The sequence below is a fragment of the Macaca thibetana genome, chromosome 1 (genome assembly GCF_024542745.1).
Source record: "Macaca thibetana thibetana isolate TM-01 chromosome 1, ASM2454274v1, whole genome shotgun sequence".
NCBI lineage: Eukaryota > Metazoa > Chordata > Mammalia > Primates > Cercopithecidae > Macaca > Macaca thibetana.
In genome coordinates, this window is record NC_065578.1 from 73885613 (window position 1) to 73912823 (window position 27211).

The 27211-nt window shown below is 37.0% G+C and overlaps 1 protein-coding gene across 1 annotated transcript in view; it reads right to left on the minus strand.

Moving 5' to 3' along the window:
• Positions 1-27211, minus strand: part of ERICH3 (glutamate rich 3) — a 113081-nt gene that overhangs the window by 37046 nt on the left and 48824 nt on the right. The window contains exons 8-11 of the mRNA XM_050767416.1: positions 22646-22826; positions 13603-13789; positions 7627-7928; positions 342-578 (exon numbers count right to left, since the gene is read on the minus strand). Coding sequence (XP_050623373.1) covers positions 342-578; positions 7627-7928; positions 13603-13789; positions 22646-22826 — 907 coding nt within the window. The remainder of the gene's footprint in view (positions 1-341; positions 579-7626; positions 7929-13602; positions 13790-22645; positions 22827-27211) is intronic.

Genomic DNA, 27211 nt, shown 5'->3' on the forward strand with positions numbered 1-27211 from the left:
ACACATGAACACATAGTGGGGAACAACAAACACGGGGGCCTACTGAAGGGTGGAGCATGGGAGGAGAAAAAGGATCAGGAAAAATAACTAATGTGTGCTAGGTTTAATACCTAGGTGATGAAATAATATGTACGACGAACCCCCATGACATAAGTTTATTTGTGTAACAAACCTTCTCATGTACCCCTTATTTAAAAGTTAAATATATATATATATATATATATATATATATATATATTCAAGAGAAAAAAAGAGGATTATTTCATTAAATAGAAAACAAAGAAAAGTAGTAAACACACTCAGTAAACAGCCTATGTTACATGATAAGCTCAACAACTCGCCTTGTTTATCCTCTTCCAGTTCACTCTCAGAGCATCCATCATTCTCATCTTTCACATTGTCATGGGCATCTGGTGCCTTCTGTGATGAGGTTTCATTCTCTTTTTCAGGGTCTAAATTATCTCTTTTATCATCCAAAGGTGACTGTGGTATTCCATTCATTTGAACATCGGCCTGTCCTTCTTCATTAGCTTTTTCACCTTGTTTCTCCTCATCTACTTCAAAATCTTCTTCGTACTCTGAAAAAAGAAAATCTCCACTATAAGAATGAAAATAGCACCCCTTATCTTAACCTATTTCTCTCTAATGAGAACTTTGACTCCATTATCCTCTCTTCTCTGAACCTTTCTTTGCTTCTTCTTTTTCGTTCAATTAGTGAACATGGAAAACTAACAGCAAATGATCAAAGATTCCAATCAGTTACATACACAAGAGCACAAAAGAAATGAAGCTCCAAATGACAAGGCTGAAACCTAATAAAAGTTCATTTACAAATGAACATCATCATCTAAAATAACCAAAATGGAAAGAGAAGAACTTGATATAAAACAATAAATTAGAAATAAATTAAAAATGAAGAGAACAGGATTATAATAATGAAAGTTAATTTGGAGATCCAGTGAGGTCATATTTCATACGAGAAGTGTTCAAAATATTTGGATATCAACTTAATGAATAGTGAAGTGGAAAAATTCAATTAATCAAGTCCAAAGGCCCTGAGAAGTAACACTGTGAATAGCACATTCTTTAAGAAACAAATGGACATCAAGAAAAGGCATTATGAAGGATTCTATATGTAGGCCAGAACTGAAATCATATGCATTCTTCATTCCTACAATAAATGAAATAATTACATTTCAATGATAAAAATTTATACAAAATAGAATATTCCTGTCACAGTCACGTATTTGCTTTATTCCCTGCAGAGGTGCAAAAAATCTGTAGCAGGAAAAGGAAATTGTCACATCAGATAAACTCCAGCTGTCCCTCGTGGTTATAATTTTTCACCTTTCATATTTAATTGTTCCCCCTTTTCTTCCACGAAAAACTAAAAATCTTGAAGTGACAACATGCCAAGGATAGACAGCAAAAGGATCTCATGCAGAACCAATTAAGCAAATAAACAATTATCCTTAAAATAAAAATTACCATTAAAATAAAGGTTTCTCAATGTTGTGTGTTTTAGTTATTAGCTATTCTGGCTTCTCTGTCAGTGCAGGGGTGGGTCTCTCGGGTAATTTACTTGAGAGCTGTCCACCCAGTGAAACAAACTTAATCTAGAAATGTATGCCCTGTGCATATGCAGAAAGCTCTGTAAATACAGAGAATGAGGGAGATAGAAGGGGAAAAGTGAAATCAAAACCTGTAACAAAGAAAATTAGATAATCACAAAAATGTTTCCACAAAAGAGATTTAATACATTTAAATACAAAATATGAATATCAGTAAACCAAAACTGTAAAATAAGCAAGAAGATAAAGAATTTGCTTTATATTGCTAGATGCAAACAGAAAATACTAATAAAAACGAGCAAATATTTTGATACAAGTATTACCGGCCAAGTTATAGGATAATTCCCAAGTTATAGGATAACCCTGATAACTATCAATCAATAAGCCTATTTTTTGAGAATATTCTATGTTTAAGAGGATAAAACTGCAAGATAGAAGACACTACAATAAGACATTCCCTGCCATGAAGGACTCTCCAATTTTTATTGAGGGAATAAGATGTAGGTACACAAGAAACACTGAACTCACTTTATCGTAGTTTTTAATATGTGATCCTCAGTAATGTGTTTTTCAACACAACTGGGCTGGATTGCTATGGATTTTTATATAGGACATATAATTAATTGTGTGAAGTAGTGTCAAGTAAGCAGAATGGAATGAAAAGAGAGCGGAAAGTCATTTTAGGGTCTCAAGGAAGACTTCCCAAAAGAGAAAGGTGAGATTAGCTGCAGAATACACATACATATATCACACTACAGGTGTTTGCTACTGATCATAAGATAAGCAGAGGGCCAGAGAGAATATGAGTGGATTGCTGTAATTCCATCCATAGTGTTACATAGTAGTGAAATGTGAGGGTTTGGGAATCAGGCATTCATGTGCCCAAGACCCAGTTAAAACACCTACTAACTATGTGACCTTGGGCAATTTGTCTTTAAGCTTCAGTTTCTCCATCTGTAACATGGGTAATACAACGCTGTGGTGAGGATTGAGAGCAATAATCCCTGGAACGTGCTTAGCACAGTGCCATGAATAGCAGGTGCATAATAAATATTATGGATTAGTACTAATAGTCCTTGTGATTGCGTAGCGAAGGGAGTAGATTTTAGAACAGGAGAAATCACAAATGATATGTACTCCTTTGACAGCAACACACTTTATTCGAGGCACCTGATTAAAATCAGGCAGTACAAGTGCCCGCAATTAGGACACAATTACAGTTATATAATTGAAGCACAGCACATAAGTGAAGGAACATGAAGTGAACCACAAGAACAGTCCCGGCATCATATTTTGTGTTTTCTCTCAAATATAAAGTCAAGGCTGCCCTGGTTTTATTCTATCCCTGCTATCATCACATTTAAATATTAGCTTTCTATTAACCACAAGCCTTCCATTGGCATTATAGCTCAAAGCACATCACTTTTGTGCCATCTACTCACGTTTTTGATATGAATAAAACAGTGGCATGCTTTCTAAAACCTTTTACATAATTTCTTCTGTTCTCCCTATCCCACTTGCCTTCTTCTAGAGAATTTAATTAGCTTGTTGTTTACCATCCCCACTAATGAGGACGTGAGTCAACACCAGGTCAACATCAATCTAGCCACAACCTAATCTTGCTGGCCTCGATTCAAACTTCTTGCTGCCCTTTCATCAGTGACTATTATGCAGAGAGCTGAACCGTTGCTGCTGTGGCTGCGTTTTATTTATTTATTTATTTATTTATTTTTATTTTATTTTTTGAGACAGAGTCCGCTGCGTTTTTAAAAACGGAAATGGACATTTAAAGTCCATTAACTAGCCAACCCGGAAGAAAGACCCCAGGAAAAACTTTATCATAGGTATCATAAGTATAAAGTACATCACTCATAGCACTAGTTAGGTTGGTTTAAGAAAAAAAAAGAAAATGAAAAGCTTCCACCGAACATGACTTCCATAAACCACCATGTCTTCAAAGTTAAAACCCATGAAAACACATCCTATTTGTTAATACCTCTGTGATTACTATTGCTACAGATATATTAAAATTCTCATGCCAAGATAGGACAAAGACTAGAAGAGATTGTGAAGAATGGTGAGCTGGTAAAACTGTTCTAAGTGAAATCTTTTGTAAAAGATTCACTATATTCGGTAGTAATCCAACATGAAGTCTAGCGCTATAACAGCCCTGTAATTATTGTCTTCGATTCCTGAAACACTTGGGCAGCAAAAATATGACGTGGGGAGGAAAATACCTAGAAGTTGTCCCTTTCCCAAAGCCAGCCCTTCCACAGGTCACCCCAACCCATGGTTATTGTGCCCCCTAACCAAGCTTTGTCTCCTGAGAATGAGGGACACACAGGCAGTTCTCCCTTTCTGATACTTTGGACACACTATCCACAACCATGTAGTGGGTAAGCTAACTTGTAATAGAAGGTTGTACAGTGTTTGAAAGACTGAGCTTTGGAATTAGACAAACCTGGGTGCAAATTCTTGTTCTGCTACTTTCTTTTTGTGTATCTAAGCCTCAATTTCCCAGCCTGTAAAATTGAAGTAATAATAATACCTACCATATTGAATGGTGAGGATAAAATGAGATTGTGTGTGCACAGTGCCTAGTTCAGTGCTCAGTGCTTGGCACTTTTATTATTGTTGTTATTACTGCTTTATGTATAAGTATATACAAGCATACCTATACCCCTGAATGTATACCTATATATATTCAATATACAGGTATACCTCAGGGCTATTGCAGGTTGAGTTCCAGGTCATTGCAAAAAAGACAGTCACATAAACTTTTTGGTTTCCCAGTGCATCCAAAATTATGTTCCTACTATGCTACAGTCTATTGGGTATACAACAGCATTATATCTAAAAAAATGTATACACCTTAACTAAAATAACTTTGTTGATAAAAGATGCTAACAATCATCTGAGCCTTAGCTGGTCATTGTCTTTTTGCTGGTGGAGGTTATTCCCTTGATGTTAATGGTTCCTGACAGATCGGGGTGGTGGTTGCTGAAGGCTGGGGTGGCTGTGGAAATTTCTTAAAATAAGACAACAATAAAGTTTGCCACATCTATTGACTCTTGCTTTCATGAAGATTTATCTGTAGCATGCAATGTTGTTTAACAGCATTTACTCACAGTAAACCCTCTTTCAAAATTGGGCTCCATCCTGCCACTCCTTTATCAACTAATACATTTTATACATATTCTAAATTCTTTGTTGTCATTTCAACAATGTTCACAGCATCTTCAACAAGAGTAAATTCCATCTCAGGAAACTTCTTTCTCTGTTCATCCCTAAGAAGCAACTCCTTATCTATTCAAGTTTTATCATGAGATTGCAACAATTCAATCTCATCTTAGGCTCCACTTCTAATTCTCTTGCTATTTCTACCACATCTACAATTACTCCCTCCACCAAAGTCTTGAGCTCCTCAAAATCACCCATGAGGGCTAAAATCACCTTCTTTCAAACTCCTGTTCATGTTGATATTTTTACTTCCTTCCATGAATCATGAATGTTCTTAATGGCGTCTAGAATTGTGAATTCTTTCCAGAAAGGTTCCAACTGAATTTGCTCTGATCCATCAGAGGAATCACTATCTATGGCAGTTATAGCCTTATAAAATATATTATTTAAAGAATAAGATCTGGCCGGGCACGGTGGCTCAAGCCTGTAATCCCAGCACTTTGGGAGGCCGAGACGGGCGGATCACGAGGCCAGGAGATCGAGACCATCCTGGCTAACACAGTGAAACCCCATCTCTACTAAAAAAAAAAAATACAAAAAAAAAAAAAAAAAAAAAAAAAAAAACTAGCCGGGCGAGGTGGCGGGCGCCTATAGTCCCAGCTACTCGGGAGGCTGAGGCAGGAGAATGACGTATACCCGGGAGGCGGAGCTTGCAGTGAGCTGAGATCCGGCCACTGTACTCCAGCCTGGGCGACAGAGTGAGACTCCGTCTCAAAAAAAAAAAAAAAAAAAAAAAAAAAGAATAAGATCTGAAATTACTCCTTGATCCATAAGGATAATAACAGAATGGATGTTGTGCTAGCAGGCATGAAAACAACATTATCGCACTACACATCTTCATCAAAGTTCTTGAGTGACCAGGTACATTGTCAACGAGTGGTAATATGTTGAAAGAAATCTTTTTCCCTGAGCAGTAGGTCTCAACAGTGGGCTGAAAATACTCCACAAATCATGCTGTAAGTAGATGTGCTGTCATCCAGGCTTTGTTTGTTTCATTTATAGAGCAGAAGCAGATAAAATTTAGCATACCATTTAAGGGCCCTAGGACTTTTTGAATGCTAAATGAGCATTGGCTTCATCATGAACTCACCAGCTGCACTGGCTGCTAAAAGAAGAGTCAGCATATCCTTTGAAGCTTTGAAGTCAGGTGTTGACTTCTCCTCTCTAGCTATGAAAGTCCTAGATGGCATATTTTTCAATGTAAGGCTGTTTCATCTACACTGAAGACCTACTGTTTAATGTAGCTACATTTATAAATGATCTTAGCTAGTCTTCTGGATAAAATTGCAGCAGCTCCTACATCAGCACTTGCTACTTCACCTCACACTTTTATGCTATGGAGATGGCTTCTTTCTTTAACCCTCATGAACCAAACTCTGCTAGCTTCATACTTCTCTTCTGTAGCTTCTTCACCTCTGTCAGCCTTCATAGAATTGCAGAGAGTTAGGGCCTTGCTCTGACTTAGTCTTTGGCTTATGAGAATGTTGTAGCTAGTTAGATCTTCTATCAAGACCACTAAAATTCTCTATATATCAGCAATAAGGATTTCTTTTTTATCATGCACATGTTCACTTGAAGTAGCACTCTTAACTTCCTTCAGGAACTTTACTTTTGTATTCGCAACTTGGCTAACTGTTTGACACAAGTAGCCTAGCTTTTAGCATATCTTGGCTTTTGATATGCCTTCCTCACTAAGCTTAATCGATTCTTTTGATTTAACGTGAAAGACATGAGACTCTTCCTTTCACTTGAACATCTAAAGTATATTGTATAGCATGATTAATTAACCTAATTTCAACACTGTTGTGTGTTAGGGAACAGAGAAGACTAAGGAGAGGGGAGACACTGGAGAAAAACTGGTCAGTGGAGCAGTCAGAACATTGATTAAGTTCACTTTCTTACAGGGTATAGCTTATGGCATCCCAAAACAATTGCAATGGTAACAACACAGATCACCGATCACAGATCACCATGACAGATATCATAATAATGAAAAAGTTAGAAATATTGACAAAATGTGACACAGGGATGAGGTGAGCACATGCTGTTGGACAAATGATGCTGATAGACTTTGATGCAGGGTTGCCACAAACTTTTAATTTATAAAAAGTGCTATATTTGCAAAGCTTGTGCAATAAAGCGAGCACAATAAAATGAGACATGCTTGCATACGTATGTGTGTATGTATATATATGAATGTGCATGTGTGCGTGTGTGTGTGGTGGGGTGGTGGGTGTATGTGTATGGAGAGAGGGAGACAGAGAAGCAGGGGAAGGCAGGAGAGAGGAAGAAGGAGAGAACAGAGAATAAAGAAGAAAGCGAAAAACAGCAGACAGATAGGTTCTACAACCCTAAGCCTATAGCCAACTGTTTTTAGTTATGGAATACTCTATCACCACATAATTATATAGGTTGTACCTACCTGGTGTCAAAGCAAATTCATCAATTTCATGAAAAACAGTACATTCAAAAACTTTTAAAATAGGTAAAATTTTATTTGGCCAAAATGGTCTCTGCAGAAGTCAATAGAGTCTCTAATTCATATTGACATATACTCTATTCTACCTCCTCATCTCTGCAGGAAGAACCTTTAACCTTTCGGGGGTTAGGTCTGCCCTCCTCTAAGGTAGGTGACAAAGGACGCCACACAAAACAGCAGAGGAAGGAGGTCAGGGATACCCCACAGTAACAGAGCTGCCTGAAGTCCACAGCTGGGTAACATTTAATGGGTATTTTTGAAAATTTTGATAATCACACTTCAAAGACAAATGAAACAGCCGCAGCAACAAGAAAAGAAACTTGTGTTGTTGATTACCATATTTTAAAGTATTTTCCTGGTCGTCTTCCCAGACATCGTGTCCTGGTTTTCCTTTACTTGTCATTTCCTCCACAGCAGTTATAACTTCTTTGAGCCCTGTTTTTATTTCTTGAGCTGAAAATTTGGCTGAGACAGAGGATTGGTTCTCCTTGATCTCATTTCTTTTTGGTATCACATACTCCCTCTCTTGCCTCATTTTCCCCTCATCCTTCTTCAGGTCCTCTCCTTTCTCAGTGCTCTTTTCTTTCCTAGATTTTGGCAAAGATGTTTTTTTGTCAAGGCCCATTGCAATAATGCACCTATGAAAAATATTAACAGGAAGTGTGTGTTAACCCTTATAGACAGCACAATGGAACCTCAAAGCTTTTGAAAGCACTTATCTCTTATACTAGTAAAAAAAGATACGAAAATATTTTGATTACAGTATACACTAATAAAAATAAACAATTAAAAAGCTAATTAAAAATAAACTATTCTTTTTTGATACTAAAATCTTGTAAACAAACACAACAAATTCTTAATAATGTTACCCACAATAATAAACAAAATAAAACATCAACCAAGAACTACAGTTTCAAACTAAAATCTGTGCCTTCAAGAATATTTTTGGTCCTAAACAGTAACATGTATCATAGATACAGAAATATAGATGGGTATATAATTTTACATACATAAAAATATATTTCAAGTCTTTAAATGAGAATTATGTGATAATAGAACATGCAGATTTATAAACATAGAGAAGCTGATATAAAAATGGTCAGAAGAAGCAAGATGCCATTCAGTCTGATAACTTGTATTTTAACAACACAACAACAGTAACAAAAGACTTACAAGACTGGCTCTAAATAAATATGATTGATTTTTTAAAGTAATATATACAGTCAAATATTGTTGCATCTTTTAGGTAAGTAACTCAGGAGTTTGTACACTCATTTTCATAGAACTGTCATTATTGCTTTTAGAATGGCCTTTTGAAGTCTGTACGACAGTCTTCTGGTGATTTTTACTAGTAATAAGTTCTTATTCCTCAAAAATGGCAATAATTTATAGAGGTTATGAAGTCATTCCAAGTCAAATCTGGTGAACCATGCAGATAATCTGAATGCATTAGGACATTCAAACTTTTAAATCCATTATAACAAAAGTAATGTGAATAAATTGTCTTCTAAAGCTTTTTTATATCTAAGTTGATATTAAAATAAGAATTCCAATGATAATAATATATACATTAATAAAAATGATGATTATGATAATGATAAGATTATTGAGCACTCGCTGTGCCAAACTCTTTTCTGGGTACTCTGTATCCATTATCTTAAGGAATTCATTATCTCATAGACCAATAAAATAAGAACTATCATCACCACTTTACAAATGAGAAAACTGCGGCTTAAAAGGCTCTAGCAGTTCAAGGTCACCCAGTACGTGGGTAATGGAGCTGGATTCTAGCTCAAGACTGCTAGGCTCCATCACATCATACTGAAGCACAACCATATTGGTCTATTACAGGTGTAGGCCTCCAGTTCCTAGTTATGATATAACTAGGAGAGATGACTAGTTACACAGACAAATGTCACACTCTCTCAGCTGACACTAATACAATCTGGAGAAGTTTCTGGCAAGACCTGGATAAAATTCATGATCTGAAAAAGGTATCTGGTAGTTATCAGTCTCTTCATTTTCTTTCTCTAGAACTACTCACATGGCCCTCTCTCCATGTGACACAACTATCAGAGAACTGAATTTATAGTGGGTAGATGAAGGGGATCAGCAAGCAGTCAAGACCTGCCAGTCCCAGATGAATAGGAATAATATATAAAATCTGAAAAATGCCTCAACCTGAACAAATCCAATGGCAATTTCTAAAACTGAAGATTTCACAAAATTTCAGCCGTCTGCAGTATAGAAATAGCAAAGGAATTGATCTTAATACATTTTTCCAACAAGCAAATATGAGAACTGAGTTATATCACTTAACTTTTCAATATGTCCCCATAAAATAAAGCTAAAAGGATTTGCACTCAAAGTAACTATCAGGCTGTAAAAAATGAGATAACGAGATTATACTTATCTCACCCATATTAAGCACGATAAATATTTCTTGACTATAATGATGATGTGCTTAGCACATTGCTTTCCTTGGAATAAAGGTGTCATGAATCTTCACAGTATATGATTACTAGTATTGCCTTCTGTTCAAGCTGTTCTTCCCTTATCAATTGCAACACCAAATCCATTGATTTGGAGCCTCTGATATGCTGTTACTTTTAGTTTATGTTGTGGCTGCGTAAAGGCTTTGATGCCTCCCTACTGCATGCACAGACTTTTTATTGCCCATCTGCTGAAGGGAATTGGACAAACAAAGTGAGCAACATCTGCTCTCCTCGTCACTGACTACCTATTTGACTTCTGAATATAATTTGAGGTGTTGATTATGATTACGAAAGCTCAAAGCCGTCTGCATTCTACATAGTTAGGCATTTCTTCCCATGTTTCATGCTAGCAATTGAAAATTACTATGCCTCTTCAAACAGTTCCTATAATTGAGAGATGAGGACAGTTGTGGAACCTTACACTTTGGAAGTGACCACTGCTCAGCTTTTCTTGTTTTCTGAGGACCTTAAACAGGTAATTCCTAATCATTTTAGAAACATAATTTTCTGTTATTTTATTGTACCATGTCCTCCTTTTTCTCATCATAAATGTTTCAGGGACTGGCATTTTAAAAATAAATTAAAATTAATTTCATTTTGAATATATTGGAGGAATTAGTGTGCATTGCTTAATGTAACTAAAAGTATCATTATGGGTGTGACCAAAAAACCAAAGTTACAGAAGATAGTAAGTGCTATCAGTCTCCTTTGGGGTGGTTCTCAACTCTCCATGGAGTTCTGCAGTGTCATTGTCTCTAGAATAACCAGAAAAGTCTCAAGTGAGGAAGAGGACAAACAAGCAAGGCTCTAACACTCACTCACCTAACCTTGTCCCATTTAAACCACTGACTCAACTTTCACCTGACCTGCAACAGGGAGACAGCCAATGGCAATGTACTGTTCTATTTTGGGCATTCACAGATTTCATTGGAAAAATGGTTATGAAGTTAACAAAACAATTGAAAACCATTCTTCTGTAAGAACCATGCATTTCGGTTGAGAGTCATAGGCCTTATTCTTTAATATTGCAACCATTTTGATGTTATTATTTGAAAAGGTTGAAGAAAGAATCTAGAGGGGACCAAGTGTTGAAATCATAGAAAGAATTATACAGAGGCTAGTGAGTGTGGAACGAGAGTAAACGCTGTCAGTCAGATTTTGGTACTGAACTTCCATAGAAAGTGCTCAGGGTTAATAATTTACAGCTTGGATTTATACCACAACTCCAAAAGAATGTAATATATTTGCACATAGATGATTGCAGATATTTATTAGCTTTCCTGGGAATTAAACAGAACTGTGTTAAATGACCTGCCCCCAAATAAGGAGATAGCATATCTGAGTTGGAATAGGAAGGCAGCTCATGTGGTCCCTAAGTACAGGTGGGCACTGATACTATCTTGCCCTAGGCCATTCAATCTTCCATTCTCTGGATGATTCTTTTACGCTCTTATCTCTCTGGAAACACCCAACCCCTCTTCTCTCAGCCTTATCCTCAGCTGATAAATGTATGTATTGTTTAAGAAATAGAAACAATCAGCAGAGAGCTTCCAGTTGTTCCCAGCACATCTATTAATAGCAACTTACATCTCTATCTTGTATGCCTTCTTTCTTTCTTCCTGTTACCATACAAGAATGTTTCTCCTCTTCTTAAGGCTTATACCCCTACTAGAGCCCTACATCTCATCTTCTCCAGTCTACCCAAGTATTTAGCTCCAGAAATTTCCACCTTTATGTCATACTTCACGTTTCTTCTTCTCTAAGGTATTCAATAATCCTTTGTATCAGCATATAAACATATTATAGTATCTCCCATCTTAAAAAATAAAGAGCCTTCCTTGAACCCTTACGTTCTTCCTCCTGGCTACCTCCTAATTACCATTCTTTATAGCAAAATTATTTTTAAACCTTCTCTATAGTCTCTGGCCTTAGTTCTTCTCCAACTATTTTTTAAATCCACTCCAAGAAAGCTTACACCCCAATTGCTGCACTGTAACTTGTGCCATGATCACCAGTAGCCAACACACTACCAAATCAATGTCCAATCCTGAGTCTTCATTTTACTTCACCTATCCACACATTCAACTCCATTAATCATGCCCTTATTCTTTAACCATTTTCTTTATTTCCAAGATACTACTCTCTCTAGGTTCTCTTTCTACTCACTGCCTTTCCTTCTTAGGCCGGTTCCTCTTTACCTCCCCCATCTTTTAAATAGAGTGACACTCATTACTCAGACATCTTCTCTATGTTCAATTCTTAAGCAATCTTATAAATGTCATCTGTATTTATAAAAACCAGTCTCAGATTTGCGTCTCCAGCCTGGACCTCTCACCTCACCTCGGATTCGTATATTCAACTGCCTACTCAGCATCTCTACTTGCTTATCTTATACATGTCTCAGATTCAATGTGTCCTCAACCAAAACTGCTTCATTCCACCCCAAAAACCTGCTTCTTCCACAGTCTCATCTTACATACATGTTAACTGGACTTCTTTCTAGTTATTCAAGACAAAAAAAATTGAAACATCTTTGACTCTGCTCTTTATCTCATTTCCTGCATTCAATTCATCAGTAAGCTCTACCTTTAAAATTACTTCTAACTCATTCCACCATTATCTCTTCTCTGGATTAAAGCAGTTTCTGCTATTTTCCCCACACTCCCTTGTTTATTTTTCCCACAAGAGTTACTATTAGATCATGATAAGTCATTGCTCAAAACCCACCTTAGAAGATTCTCATCCTTCTCAGATAAAAGTTAAAGTCCTTGCAATGACTCTAGGACTCTACGTGGCTTGCCCTCATGGTCTCTCTGACCTCGTCTCCAATTTCATGGTTCTATTCCTTTTGCTCTGGTCAAGCTACCTTAGACACACCAAACGTGTACCTGCTTCATGCCTTCTGTATATGCTTTTCCTCTATCTCAAAAGCTATTTCAAGAAAGCAACTTTTTTTTTTCCTGGTTTCTGCTCAAAAGACATCTCATCAGAGAGGCCCTTCCTCACCTTCCTACATAAAATAACACACTCCTCATGACTCTTGTCTCCCTTCACTCCATGTATCTCCCTTACCCTGTTTTGTGTTCATCATGCTGACCATCTCACATATATTAATTTCTTCATTGGTATGTTATCAGCTTTTCCTCCATTAGAATAAGTTCCATGGAGACAAGTACTTTAGTTGATTCACTCTTGTGTTCTAGCTTGGCATCTAGCCAATACTTTTAGAAAATATGAAAGCCCATAAGCAAGACTCCTGATTTCAAACAGAATGTTCAATATGAAAGCTGGTAACAGTCAAAACTGACCTTTTATCATGCATTTTGTTATGCCCAAGATTGAAACTAAGGGAGATGATGAAAACTGGGTCAGACAGTAATGCAGGCAAACCTAACCTCTAATAGGCATAACTGAAAATGTCCAGTCAAGTAAGTCAGATGCTTGGCACACACTTTAAGGCTCAGCCTAAAACCAGTTACTAAGATGAATGAGGAAAAACAGACAAACAAACAAAAAATCTCTCTCCTTCCCTTCAGAAACAGTTCTTAAAGTGAGAAGAAAGAAGAGATAGAAAGTGAAATAATTTAAAATGTACTAGCTTTTATCTTCATCATATAACACCTCTGTAAGTCTGATTTCCATCTTAAAATTTCAAATTCAGCACACCATGTTACAATAAATAACCCTGAACTTAGATATTTCAGGCTCATCTATACTGAATTTTTTTAACAATTGTGAAGAGAAATGCATTCGTAAAAGCATTCAAAGAAAAATGTAGCAAAACTTGCGCTCTACCAAAGGACATTTGTTTCCATACTTGTAGCAAGGAGATGATCTCTCAACACACACAAACCCAAAGTAGCCTCGTTTGCCTCCGAGCCTGGAACCTTTTCGATGCTTGTATTCACAACAGGAGCTTAACCTGTTCACCTGCATCCCATTCAGGAAAAAGGTGAGACTGAAGGGGAAACCATGATGCCTTTTGGAAATAAACTGAAAGGTCTCTGGAATTAAAATAGAAATACATTAGTGAAAGCAGCTGACTTTGGACTAACATCTGTTAAATCATGTTTTTCTATTAGATAAATAACAATATTATGATCTAGATCGGGGTGTCCAATCTTTTGGCTTCCCTGGTCCACACTGGAAGAAGAAGAATTGTCTTGGGTCACATATAAAATACACTAACACAAACAATAGCTGATGAGCAAAACAAAACAAAACAAAACAAAATGTTCTTGCATAAATCTCATAAAGTTTTAAGAAAGTTTTCAAATTTGTGTAGGGCCACATTCAAAGCCATTCTGTGGCCCGTGGGCCATGGATTGGACAAGCTTGATCTAGATCATCTTTTAATTTGAGGACAATTTTTAATGATAAAATTGCATTTGATTACTTTTATTTGTAATAAATACTCCAAGTTTTTATAAAAACTCTTTGATTTTTAATAAAATAATAATACCTAAAGTTATATGAGCACATACTATGGCCAGGCATTATGCCTTATTATCTTGTTATTTTTCAATCACGTGAAGTGGGAATTTTTCTATCACTAGATTCTAGGTCAAGAAATTAAGGCTTAGAAGAGTTCAATAACTTACTCAAGATCTTACAGCGAGTTGGCGAGTTAGAGTTTGAATCCAAACATCTCTGTAGATTCCATGCCTCTATCTTGCTATGCCATTTATTAACAAAGCAGTTAATAAGAGAAGCCTACTGTGAACTCATTAATGCCTTTTAAAATGCTTTTATTTTTAGTTGTGACTTTAAATATTTGAATACAAACATGAATGAAGCAGTTATTTCATCTCCAAGCTATACTGAATTCTGTTTGGATTTGAGAAGACTTTGTTTTCCCCACCCACCCAAAAGTTCCACCAATAAATTTAGAACCACTGCCTACAATTAATAGTTTTTAATAATTCCAAGTCTTTATAATGCTCTTTGCAAAGCCCCCACCCTGCCCCGCTATCCCCACAGACATCCTAAACCCTAAGTCTGGGAAACTTTATTCTCTACAGAGTGACTCAAAATCCTGTGCCTCACAAATATTTCTTATGTCACTTCCTAAAAAAGAAAAAGAAAAAAGAGCCTCTCTGGACCCTTCCACATCTGCCAATAATAAAGTCGACAATTTTCACCTCTCTACTATGTACACATTTTCTATTGTTGCACTTACTACAATAGATTAAGATGTAGCTATACCAGTGGTTTTCAAATGTTAATGGTGTATCAGCATCACCTAGAGGGTTATTGAAATACAGATTGCTGGGCTTTATCTCTGTTTCTGATACATCAGGTCTGTGGTAAGAACCAAGAATTTGCATTTCTAACAAGTTTCCAGGTGATGCTGATGCTATTGGTCTAGGGACTGGCTTCTAAGAACCCTCCCTAATCTAGATGTTTGCTGCTTTACACGTTTGTGAAATCCATAAGAGCTGAAATTGATGCATCTTTTTTCTCCAAGTCCCAGGACAATGGCATAGAAGGCTCCCCCAAAATAATGAGTGAATTACTATTTTAATCTATTTTTAAGTTATTTAGAACCACTGTGTATACCACATTGTTCCCTTAAAAAAAAAAAAAAAAACTAAAAAAACTTTACATTAGATGCAACTCATTCTAAAGAACAGACATATTAAAAAGGTAATTCAGTCATTTATATCTTAGTATTTCTGATGTAAAATTAAACAAATTTGGAAAGAGAAAGTTGACAAAGTTTAGAGTCTGGGAAAACTAGGATACAATATCTTTAAAAATCCTTCTGTCTTAATGATGAATGGATTCCTCAGGTGTTGAAAGCGAGTTTGATTGTTTTTGTAATAGAAGCTTGATTCTACACTCATGTAATATAAAGCATTCTGCTGCAGTGTCATACCCCACAACGTCCTGCGTTCGTTCCCAGTTCAGGAAGAGAGGGCAGTTAAGGAAATGTTGAGAATGGGCTCAGGAAATCAGGCCCTAAAAGTGACTGCCCTTCCATCTGATGCTCATGTAGCTGGAGAGCATACCCAGATACTACTCCGTTTTGTTTTTCATTGTTTTTCAGACTTCTAGAACAAGAATTGACACCCTTTGCCTTTACTCCTTTGTTACTTATTTTTGTATTTTAAATACAGTGACACCTCCCCATCCTGACTTGATGATTTCTTCATGGAGCAGTGGAAAGAATATAGTCTAGAAATTAGAAGGTTTTGGTCCATGGCACAGGTTAGCGTATCTTGGTGAGTCATTTAACTTTGTTGCCTTTCAGAATTCTCACCCATAAAATAGAGATGGGGGTGAGTAGAATGCACTCGTCTATCCACCACACAATCTTAAAGATTTTAGAATGCAAAATATTAGAAAGCATTATATATGATTATAATTACAATATTTGTACAGTTAATTATTTATTGTTCACTGACAGTTGGTAGCACTGTTTTAGGTACTAAAGAGAAACGAAAATAGAGAAAAATATCAAATGTGGTCTCCTCACTGAAAAAGATATCAATAAACAATTAAATCTGGATTGCAGTCACCAAATCCTCTCTTCTTTAAAATTTTATCTCTGGAGATGAACCAAAGGCTTAAAACAAAGTGAGAAGCATGCATTTATGAAAAATTACTGAACTTTAGGTAATGGGAATCCATGCATTTTTTCCTGGGCTACTCTCATCCCCAACATCTAACTACTACCTTATCACAGCAGTTCTAGTAGGGTAGGCCAGGCCACAAATAACCAGCCACTTCACTGTCAGTGGGGGCTGACTTGATTGGAGAGCAAGAAAAGCCCTTGGCCCATGGCATGACCAGGAATAAGCAGGAATCTCAGAGGCAAGCTAACAGGGAAGGTCAGAGGTCTCATGGGCCTGTGACTGTAGTTTTGGGGTTTTTTGTTTGTTTCTTTGATTTGTTGGTTGGTTTGGTTTGGTTTTTGTTTTTTTGAGAAGAATTCTTGTTCTGTTGCCCAGGCTGGAGTGCAGTGACACAATCTCAGCTCACTGCAACCTCTGCCCCCTGGGTTCAAGCTATTCTTGTGCCTCAGCCTCCTGAGTAGCAGGGATTACATGCGCACACCACCACGCCCAGCTATATATATATATATTTGTATTTTTTAGTAGAGACAGGGTTTCGCCATGCTGGCCAGACTGGTCTCAAATGTCTAACCTTAGGTGGTCTGCCCACCTTGGCCTCCCAAAGTGCTGGGGTTACAGGCATGAGCCACTTAAACCCAGCCACGACTATAGTTCTACTAAGGGCAAGCAACAGGCCAGTGGACAAGTCAAAATTTAAAAGGAAGACAGAAGCAATACGGCAGTCACAGAAGCATTTGATAAGCTCCCTGTATATCCCTGGCTAACTGGAAGTGGCATGGATCAGAGAGGGCTCAACCTTTTCATACATCTCTAGTCTACCAGTAGCTTTCCCTTAGGCATAGAAGAAACACAAGAGAATCTGGTGGAAAATAAAAGTTGGAACAGACTTGAAAGTTGCCCAAAGTTTAGATGTACCCCTGAACCCACTATAGTCAGCTGAATTGTGTGCTCCAAAAATTCATGACTACCCAGAACCTCAGAATGTGATCTTGTTTGGACATAGGGTCTTTAAAGATATAATTAGTGAAGGATCTAGATGAGATCATCCTGGATTTAACTTTGGCCCTTAATTCAATGATTGATGTCCTTATAAAAAGAGGTGAGGACACACACAGACATACAAGAATACCATATGAACACAGAGGCAGAGATTGAAGTGATGGAACCACAGGGTGAGGAAAGCCAGTTGACAGAGTTAAGAAGAATGCTTCCCTGGGGTTTTTCAAGGAGTGTATCCTTGCCAACACCTTCATTTTGGACTTTTGGCCTCGAAAACTATGAGAGAATGAATTCTTGATGTTTTCAGATATACTTTTGGAGACGTTAGCCCTGAGCTATAAAACACAGAGACTACCCCATGAGTCCAGACTAAAAAATAGCAATATAATATTTTTTAATCTGAGCAAAACATGGCTGGCTCTGCACCAGAATGACAAAGGCAAAATTTCACAGATTTAATTTTGGTAACTTACTAAAAAAAAACAACAACAAAACCAAAAAAATAAAAATAAAAACAAAAATTAAACAAAAAAAGAAGAAAAAAACAGAAACAACAATAACCTCTGAGGGGAAAAGTCAGAATCCAGAATTCACAGCAGCTTTAATATACTGCCTAAAATGTTAGACCTAAAACCATAAAAACCCTAGAAGAAAACCTAGGCAATACCATTCAGGACATAGGTATGGGCAAGGACTTCATAACTAAAACACCAAAAGCAATGGCAACAAAAGCCAGAATTGACAAATGGGATCTAATTAAACGAAAGAGCTTCTGCAGAGCAAAAGAAACTGCCATCAGAGTGAACAGGCAACCTACAGAATGGGAGAAAATTTTTGCAATCTACCCATCTGACAAAGGGCTAATATCCAGAACCTACAAAGAACTTAAACAAATTTATAAGAAAAAATCCACCCCATCAAAAAGTGGGCAAAGAATAGGAACAGACACTTCTCAAAAGAAGACATCTATGCAGCCAACAGACACATGAAATCATGCTCATCATCACTGGCCATCAGAGAAATGCAAATCAAAACCACAATGAGATACCATCTCACACCAGTTAGAATGGCAATCACTAAAAATTCAGGAAACAACAGGTGCTGGAGAGGGTGTGGAGAAATAGGAACACTTTTACACCGTTGGTGGGACTGTAAACTAGTTCAACCATTGTGGAAAACAGTGTGGCAATTCCTCAAGGATCTAGAACTAGAAATACCATTTGACCCAGCCATCCCATTACTGGGGATATACCCAAAGGATTATAAATCATGCTACTATAAAGACACATGCACACGTATGTTTATTGCAGCACTATTCACAATAGCAAAGACTTGGAATCAACCCAAATGTCCATCAGTGACAGACTGGATTAAGAAAATGTGGCATATATACACCATGGAATACTATGCAGCCATAAAAAACGATGAGTTTGTGTCCTTTGTAGGGACCTGGAGGCAACTGGAAACCATCATTCTCAGCAAACTATTGCAAGAACAGAAAACCAAACACCGCATGTTCTCACTCATAGGTGGGAACTGAACAATGAGATCACTTGGACACAGAAAGGGGAACATCACACACCGGGGCCTATTGTGGGGAGCGGGGAGGAAGGAGGAATAGCATTAGGAGATATACCTAATGTAAATGATGAGTTAATGGGTGCAGCACACCAGCATGGCACATGTATACATATGTAACAAACCTGCACGTTGTGCACATGTACCCTAGAACTTAAAGTATAATAAAAAATTAAGAAAATAAATAAATAAAATAAAAATAATACAAAGATTAAAAAATATATATACCACCTAAATATGGAGTTTTTAACAAGCAATCCAAAGACATGTTTTTGAAAATGGGAAAATGTGACCTATACTTAGAAATAAAAGCAATCAAAACCACAGCCAGGAATCTAATCAAGACCAACATGTATCTACACAAAAACTTGTGTGTTTATGTTCATAGTCCCAAACTAGTATCAGTACAAATGTCCTCTAATTGGGGAATAAATTTTTAAAAATATGGTATATCCATGTAATGGAATATACTTAGCAATACAAAGAGAGAGCCACTACTGATACTATAAATATGCATGACTCTCAAAAGCATTATGCTAAGTGAGAGCAAAAAGACAAAATACTACCCATGGTATGATTGTGTTTATAGGAAATGTCCAGAAAAGAAAATCTGTGCAGTCAGAAAGCAGATCAGTGTCTTCCTGGGGCTGGCTCTGAGACAGGGACCAACTGTCAAAGAGAACAAGGGAACGTCCTGAAGTGCTGGAGATGTCCCACACCTGGTTTGTGATAATGGCTGCACAACTGTGTATAATTCCAAAAAGAAATTGAATTATACACTTATAATGAATACCTTTTATGGTATTTAATTTACACCTCAATAAAGCTATTCTTTAAAACTGAAAGAAAAAGTCAATGAATAGAAGAAAAATGAGAAACAGAGCTGAGTGTGGTGGCCAAAGCCTGTAATCCCAATGCTTTGTGAGGGCAAGGCAGGGGCATTGCTGGAGTCCTGGAGTTTGAGACCAGACTGGGCAACATAGCAAGACCCTATCTCTATTAAAAAATTTTAAAAATTAGCTGGGCATGGCTGATATAGGAAGATCACTTTACCCCAGGAGTTCAAGGCTATAGTGAGCTATGATTGCGCCACTGCACTCTAGTCTGGGTGAGAGAGAGAGAGAGAGACTGTCTCTCAAAAAAGAAAAAATTAAAAACAGTTAATGTAAGTCAAAGCACAATGAACTGCTTCAGTTTTGAGTGTTGACTGAAAGCTATTGGGATAAAACAGAGAAGTCAGTGAGAAAGCTGCATAGCCTTAATCTGAGTCCTAAAAGATGGATAAGATTTGAATTTGAAAAGGAGAAAAGAGAAAGTATTATAGACAAAGGAAATAGCACAAGCAAAGGCAAAATAAAAGTGTGGATGGGATAGTGAAGCAGCTGTATTTGCCAGAGCATAATGAGGAATGCACAGATAGATGCAACAGGATCCGTTTATGGAAATACAAGAAAATGGGGCAGAAAAGGAAGGGATTCTAAGAAAGACAGAAAAAAAAAAATGTTAGTTTTTTTTGCACTTCAAATGAACCCAAGAAGCCATGGTTTGTGTTGTCTGAAAAGATAAACATGGCAAATAAAGATGCCTGTGAAGAAACTGTACTCTACAAGTAGCAGAAAATACTCAGTAACTTCATAGGTGTATATAATAAACAATCAGCTTGTGGATTGAAGTCTGAAATCAAATCTCAAGACATCATGAATTACTTGGGAATAAAGGATGCACTTGCCACATTTCTAAATAATTGATTTTATTGATACTTCAAATAAAAAGGCAAGATGAATTAACAAAAGTCAAATTTTAATGAGTTTACTGTTCCAAGCACAATGTTAAATGCTCCCTCTCCAACTTTTGTTAACGGAAATCTTTTAAAACCCTATTCACATTTTACCGAATCATGCACAGCTTTGATTTGTAGAAAGGGCAGATTCTTTTCAGTCCAGCTAAATTGCTAAGATTGCTGAACCACAAGTCAACTCTGAGCCACCCAACTTTTCAATTTTGAACAATTACTTTCCTGGCAATCAAGGGCAAGCTGAGACAAAATTATTGCATGGACAAGATTCAATTATTTAAGTCCCCATTCCATCCTATTATTCAAGACTGTCCAATGCCATAACAAAACGTCCCAGCATCAATATGTATGCAAAATAACACTGAGCCAAGTAACACCCTTTCTCCCATAACCTTTGGTTTTTCACTCTCATCACAGAGTGTACATCATCTACCAGAGAATCATTTAGCTAAGCCGCATTCTTTTTTAATTTGTATCTACCACATTTTCCAGCAAATAGATGTTATATATGCATTTTGTTGAATAAAGTATGATATAAAGTCCAGGACAGTTTTTCATCATGTGAATTCTGACTTTACAGCTAATTTCAGCATTCTCCTAAATTAACAGCTGAAAGTTATACTTTAAAAAAAAAAAGTGTATGTATCTATGCTACTATCATTAGGGATTTCATACCACTCATATCATGAAAATGTAGGAAACTCCATGCTACTCAGAATAGCTCACTGGGGCTGCCTGGAACTGATCAAGGGCCTTGCACCTAGCCAGGGGCTCGGGATTTTCTCTCAACTCTGGTCAGAGTGTTACCTTGGGGAGCCACTCCACCTCTGGAATCATCTCATTTTCCTCATCTACAAAATGAAAGGAATGAACTCGGGAATGCTACAGCAAAATAAACAAGGTAAATTGCAAATATATAAAATTAAAATGGAAAAAAAAACTGTTTCTAACATCATTGAGCATCATATTATGTTTCACTTGAAGTTAAAACTACCATTTAAGTGTTTACCATTTTTGTGATGGAAAGTTTTCCATATGTAATTCCTCAATATGAATTTATAGTCTCTCTTTAAGGACATGAATTTTATGTTAAGTGATAGTCACTGTCTTCAATTAATGAGGGAAATCAGAAAGACTAAAAGTAAAAATTCCTTGTTTGCCCCCAATTTTCCCCTTAACTCCTACCAAGATTATCCAAATATAAATATTTCTTTTAATTGGTAAAAATGCTATTACTTTTTGGACCCAGTTTCTTAAGCAAAGAAGTAACAATATAACCCTGTAAACACTATTTCTTTTCACTGCTGCTGCCTTGAACTAAATATTGAAGAAAAACCATTACAGTATAATTTGTGAAAACCTATGTTGCATATAAAAATTATCCTATGCTGACAAATGTGGATTTATGATCAAATGAAAGCAAAAATGTACTGAAAAGCTATTTAGCCAAATTCTCCACCAAGTTATTTAGGTGTGACTCACCCTGCAGTTTATTGGATTTGTGATTTTATCTCAACATACTTCTAAAGAACAAATTGCCAATCTGGTATTTTTCTCTTAGAATACTGTATGGTATAATTCACTATGGCAAGCCAAATAGTTAACTTGTAATTTGGGGGACAGCTTATTCGTGCAACATTTTAATGATCATATATCTCCATCCCAAAATTAATCTGTTACCAGGTTAAATCACTCCAAATCCTTTCTTCCACAATCTGCGAGAGTAATTGCTGCTTCAGTTTCAATCATAGAGCAGTAAATCTAGATTTACTTTTAGGCAGCTGGTTTATAAGTCCCTGGATATGCATAATTTCATAAAGTGATTGAAGTCATTTTGATATTATATCAACAGCAGCTTATCTATAGCACCAACTCCAAGCAATTAAAAAACATTCACATTTTATGTGTACCTTTTTCAAGTAGTTTGCCTTTGTAGACACAAAGGTTTTCCCCACCACAGTGCTGTTGATAAACTTTAATTTCATCCCGGAAGTCAGGATTATCAGAAGATAGGTGCACATTTTTCCCCAAATAGATCATTGTAATAGCTGCATTACTATGCAAGGATGTTTTATGAATCCTTCTTGAATCCTGAAATAAACAAAAAAATGAGGCTTATTAACAAATTACTTTCTAATCAGAGTTCTTACCTGACATTGTAATATGAAGAATAAAGAAGGTTATTTTTAAGTACCTACCAACAAAATCTAAATAAAGTGTCAATTTACAAATGCACAAAAAGTCAAACCCATTGCAAAATAAATCCTCCTAAATAACTATAACATATACGTTTTGGCTTTGTATTTTTAATGTAAATACTGGGGATTTGGATAGAGTTTGTCATTTTTTACTTTAAGTGCAAGTATGTGGGGAGGTGTGTGGGGCTGTGTTTGTTATATATAGTAAAAATTTCAAAGACACCAAGAAGAAACTTTTGGTTCTTTTAGCTGGTTCTCCAATAAAAATCCAAACAAATGAACTAAATAAATATTAGTAACATTATTTTGTTCCAATTTGTACTGACTTAGAGATTTAGCAAGAGTTTTTGTAATTGGCTGCTTTATCTTTACAACTGAGCACTGACAACATATCCTTCCCTGGGCTTAGTCCATCTGAGAGGGAGAGGCACATGTGTGATTTCGTCTACGGTCATTCAGAAGATCAGAGGGCATCAATCATTTGTGCTTGGGACTATCCAGTTTCACAGGGGCATTCAGTTGATTGAAAACCCAATATCAATATTGTTTATAGTATCAAAACAATCTACCCAACAAAGTCTCTAAAATTACTACATAAACTTATTTGATATCCTGTGGCATTGCCCAATTTAAATTATTTATAAAATATGTAGCAAATGTGTATGCCAGAAAATCAATGTCCTAGGCATTGACTCCTAATTAATTGTTTGAAATATTTTCATAATAGTGAATGGGCACATTGTTTGCCTAACCTCTATGAGGAAGAGGAAGAAGGAGAGGCAGAAAAAAGGAAAGGAGGAAGAGGCAGAGAAATAAGAAAGGCTGAGAGGGTTGAAAGACTTTAAGGGGGCCTAGTAAGAAAATCGTAGCCCTCTAGAATTGTACACAGGCCAGCCTTTCCTTCTCATCTACTTCACTTTTCTAAAAATCAGTTTTAAGCTAGACAAAAAATGTGCAGAGACCAACTTTAAGTGGATCCAAGGCAGTAATTTGAGTTGATTCCATCAAATTATAGATGCATGAGAAGCATAAATTTTCTAAAGAATAACAAAGTTGCAACAAACATTTTTGAAGGAGCTACTAAAATATTTCTATCCCTAAACTCATCCTCTTCCACTTCAGATATTTTTTTTTCCATTTCATTCTATTTCTCTGAAGCAAAAACCAGAGGAAAGAAATCTGATGGAATGAAATTCTGCTAGCAACGGTCTGAAAGTATAAATGAGGGAGAAAGTCCAAGATTTAAAAATTCAAGCAAATTTTCTTGCCTGTTGGAAGGAAGAGCTCTCAAATAAAGAGATAATCAACAGACATATTACAGGGGCATCAAGAGCCATGAAAGTAAATCAGCAAACTGGATAATTTCTTGCAGATTAGAAACATCTCCCTGAATCACAGTTGAAGCAAAGGGATGATGGCAGGTCTGGCTCCTACTTGGACAATCATAATCCCATGTTTCCTCTTGCCTGGGCAACTGTGGAGCTGTGACAAACCTGGGTGCAGCCCACTGGACAATCAGCAGACCTCAGGCAAATCCAGCTCCAAGCTGCTCCTAGCACCTTAATGAAGTGACTGATTAAATAAAAGCATCCCCCTTTTGTTAAGTAATACTTTCTGAAGCAGCATGGATTTAGAGGTAGCCCTGTGAGTTTGTAGGAGGTAAGCACTATATAAATACAAGGTAATAGTGGGATTAGAGTCAGGGAAAGACCTGTGTCCTATGTATGAAATGAGAAACTGGAAGGAAAAACTTTTAAAGAGAAAAATACAGGAAAAGGCAGACCCTTATCCTTTTCATTTCCTCTTATTCATATTTCTTTCCACTAAAGCTTATTTCTGATGGTAACATCTCTTTTCTCTTGGGTCTCATTATTTCATTCTCTTTTTTAAAAAATCCCCTAATTACTGCCACCAAGTAAATTTTTCTGAGTTCTAACAGAAGGCCCAAGTGACAGCTTGTGATTCAATATATGCACTAGGAAACAGTAGTTTCTTTCAATTGACTGAATTGCCTCTATACTTCCCATCTTGCAAAGATGTAATGACCAGAGACAGATGAAACTTTAAAAGGTTTCTTGGCCCTTTCTGCTATCCTCAAGTAAGTATCAAAACCTTTCACAAAAATTCAGTTTCGTTTGAAGAACAGGAGCAAGGCCTCATGCCCCTGCATAACTAAAGCTCATCTTTCTGACTTCCTTCACCAGTTGCTTATGACTTTCCTTCTCATTTCTTTTCAGATTTCTCAGGCAAGTACAACTGAGCTGATAAATAAACAGCAAGTCCATTGAGTGGTTAACCCACTAGCCATTATATATTTGCAACACTTAGCATTCAATTGATATACTAAGTTTTCACTGAAATCTCTTTTATCCACACCCACGCAAACAGTACAGGGGTCAAACGGCCTGTTCTTGTTCATAGTGTTGGGCAGTAACTCCTCTCCATCTGCTTCACAAAGCCGTGGTGAATTCTGGACACCAAGTAGGGTGACCATGAAATTTATCATCCAAACTTAGACACACAGTGAAAGAAGTATTATTAATAATTAGGAAATGGGGAGAAAAGGGCAGAATTTTGAACTCTTCCAGGAAAACTGAGAAATATGGTCACCCTACGAATTAGTCTCCCCACTTCTAGTCTGATATCCCTCAAAATCTCCCTCCTGTTGGAAATCAGAAGGATCTATTGTTATTAAATAGATCATGTGACTCTCCTGCTTAAAGTCCTCCAGTGATTCCCATTATCCATGGGATAAGTTCCAACATTCCCCAGACAACATAAAATGTGTTATATTTTCTAACACCTACTATCTCCCAGTGATTACAATTTCTCATGCTACATTTAAATGTCTGGCAACTGAACAGATTGTAGTGGCCCAAAGACTATCAACTACTTTTAATCTCCAGGCCTCTATAATTGTATGAGTCACATGATATTGGAACTATTTCCTTGTATTATCTCTCTCTCAGTAGATAAGGATGACATCCTACTGATTTCATGCCCCCAGTAACTTGCCAGTGCTGACGCTTAGTAAGGACCGAATTAACGTTGATCCAGCTGGACACAGACATGGAACAATTAGGCATTCCATATTCTGTCCTTTCCATATTCTGATAAAGCTACAGTAGGTGGGTTCCACCCTAAATAGGAAGCTTGGTACATTTATAGGAACTCAATAGTTACCAGAACAAGAAAACTGACTCACAGTATCTTGTTACCAAACACCAACTTTGGTGACTATTCCTTGATAAAGATTGATACAAAACCAGCCTGGACATAAAGAGTAGCAATCCCCATGTTGATGCTGGTGGCCCTAGACAGAGAAAATCTGACACAAGCCAGGGGAAGAGTGTTCATATCCCAAAGACTTAGGGAGCAGCTGGTTGTATGAAAACCTCACAGCACTGCATTACATATGTTCTTCTCTTTCTCTTCTCTTTCTCGCTGGTTTTGCCTCCCACTTTGCTTTTAGTGTGGTTTCTCTTTTCACTTTCTTCTGGGCCATTTTTCTTACTACTGTGTAAACCTTACCTCATGCTTATTCCTAACATGCCCAGAAACACCTCAATCCTTACAGAGGCATCAGAGCTCTAGATTTTTCAGGATCTACCTCACCTATTCCTTCCCACAGATATCATAATAAGGGTTCCTGCTCACATTTCCTTCCCCACTCCCTCTGTTTCCTAATCTATTCTGGTGCTTCCTTGTGTGGCTCTGCATGGTGTAGTGTAAGGGTTATTATTAATATTATTGAAGATGGGGTCTCGCTATGTTGCCTGGGCTGGAGTGCAGTGGTGCAATCATAGTGGTGCAGTCACTACAGTATTAAACTCCTGGGCCCAAGCCAACCTCCTGCCTCAGCCTCCTGAGTAGCTAAGATTACAGGTGTTAGAGATGGGGTCTTGTTATGTTGGCCAGTCTGGTGTCAAACTTCTGACCTCAAGCAGTCCTCTTGCCTCAGCCTTTCAAGTCACTAGGGTTACAGATGTGAGCCACTGCACCTAGCCTTGTGATGGTTAATTTTACCTATTAATTTAGCTGGATTCCAATGCCCAGATTGGCAAACATTATTCCGGATGGATCCCTGGCCAATGCACGTGGTGTGTCCCCTCCTCTTGGGACATGTGAGTAACAATCTATTTTTTTGATGGCAATTGTCTCTTAATCTGTAAGTCTCACCAAACCTGAATAATTTTTAAAAACCCACATTTTAAAATAGCCATACAGAACGATATACCTACTTTCATTAAGAAAGGGTCAACTAGTGAAGGTTTCAAG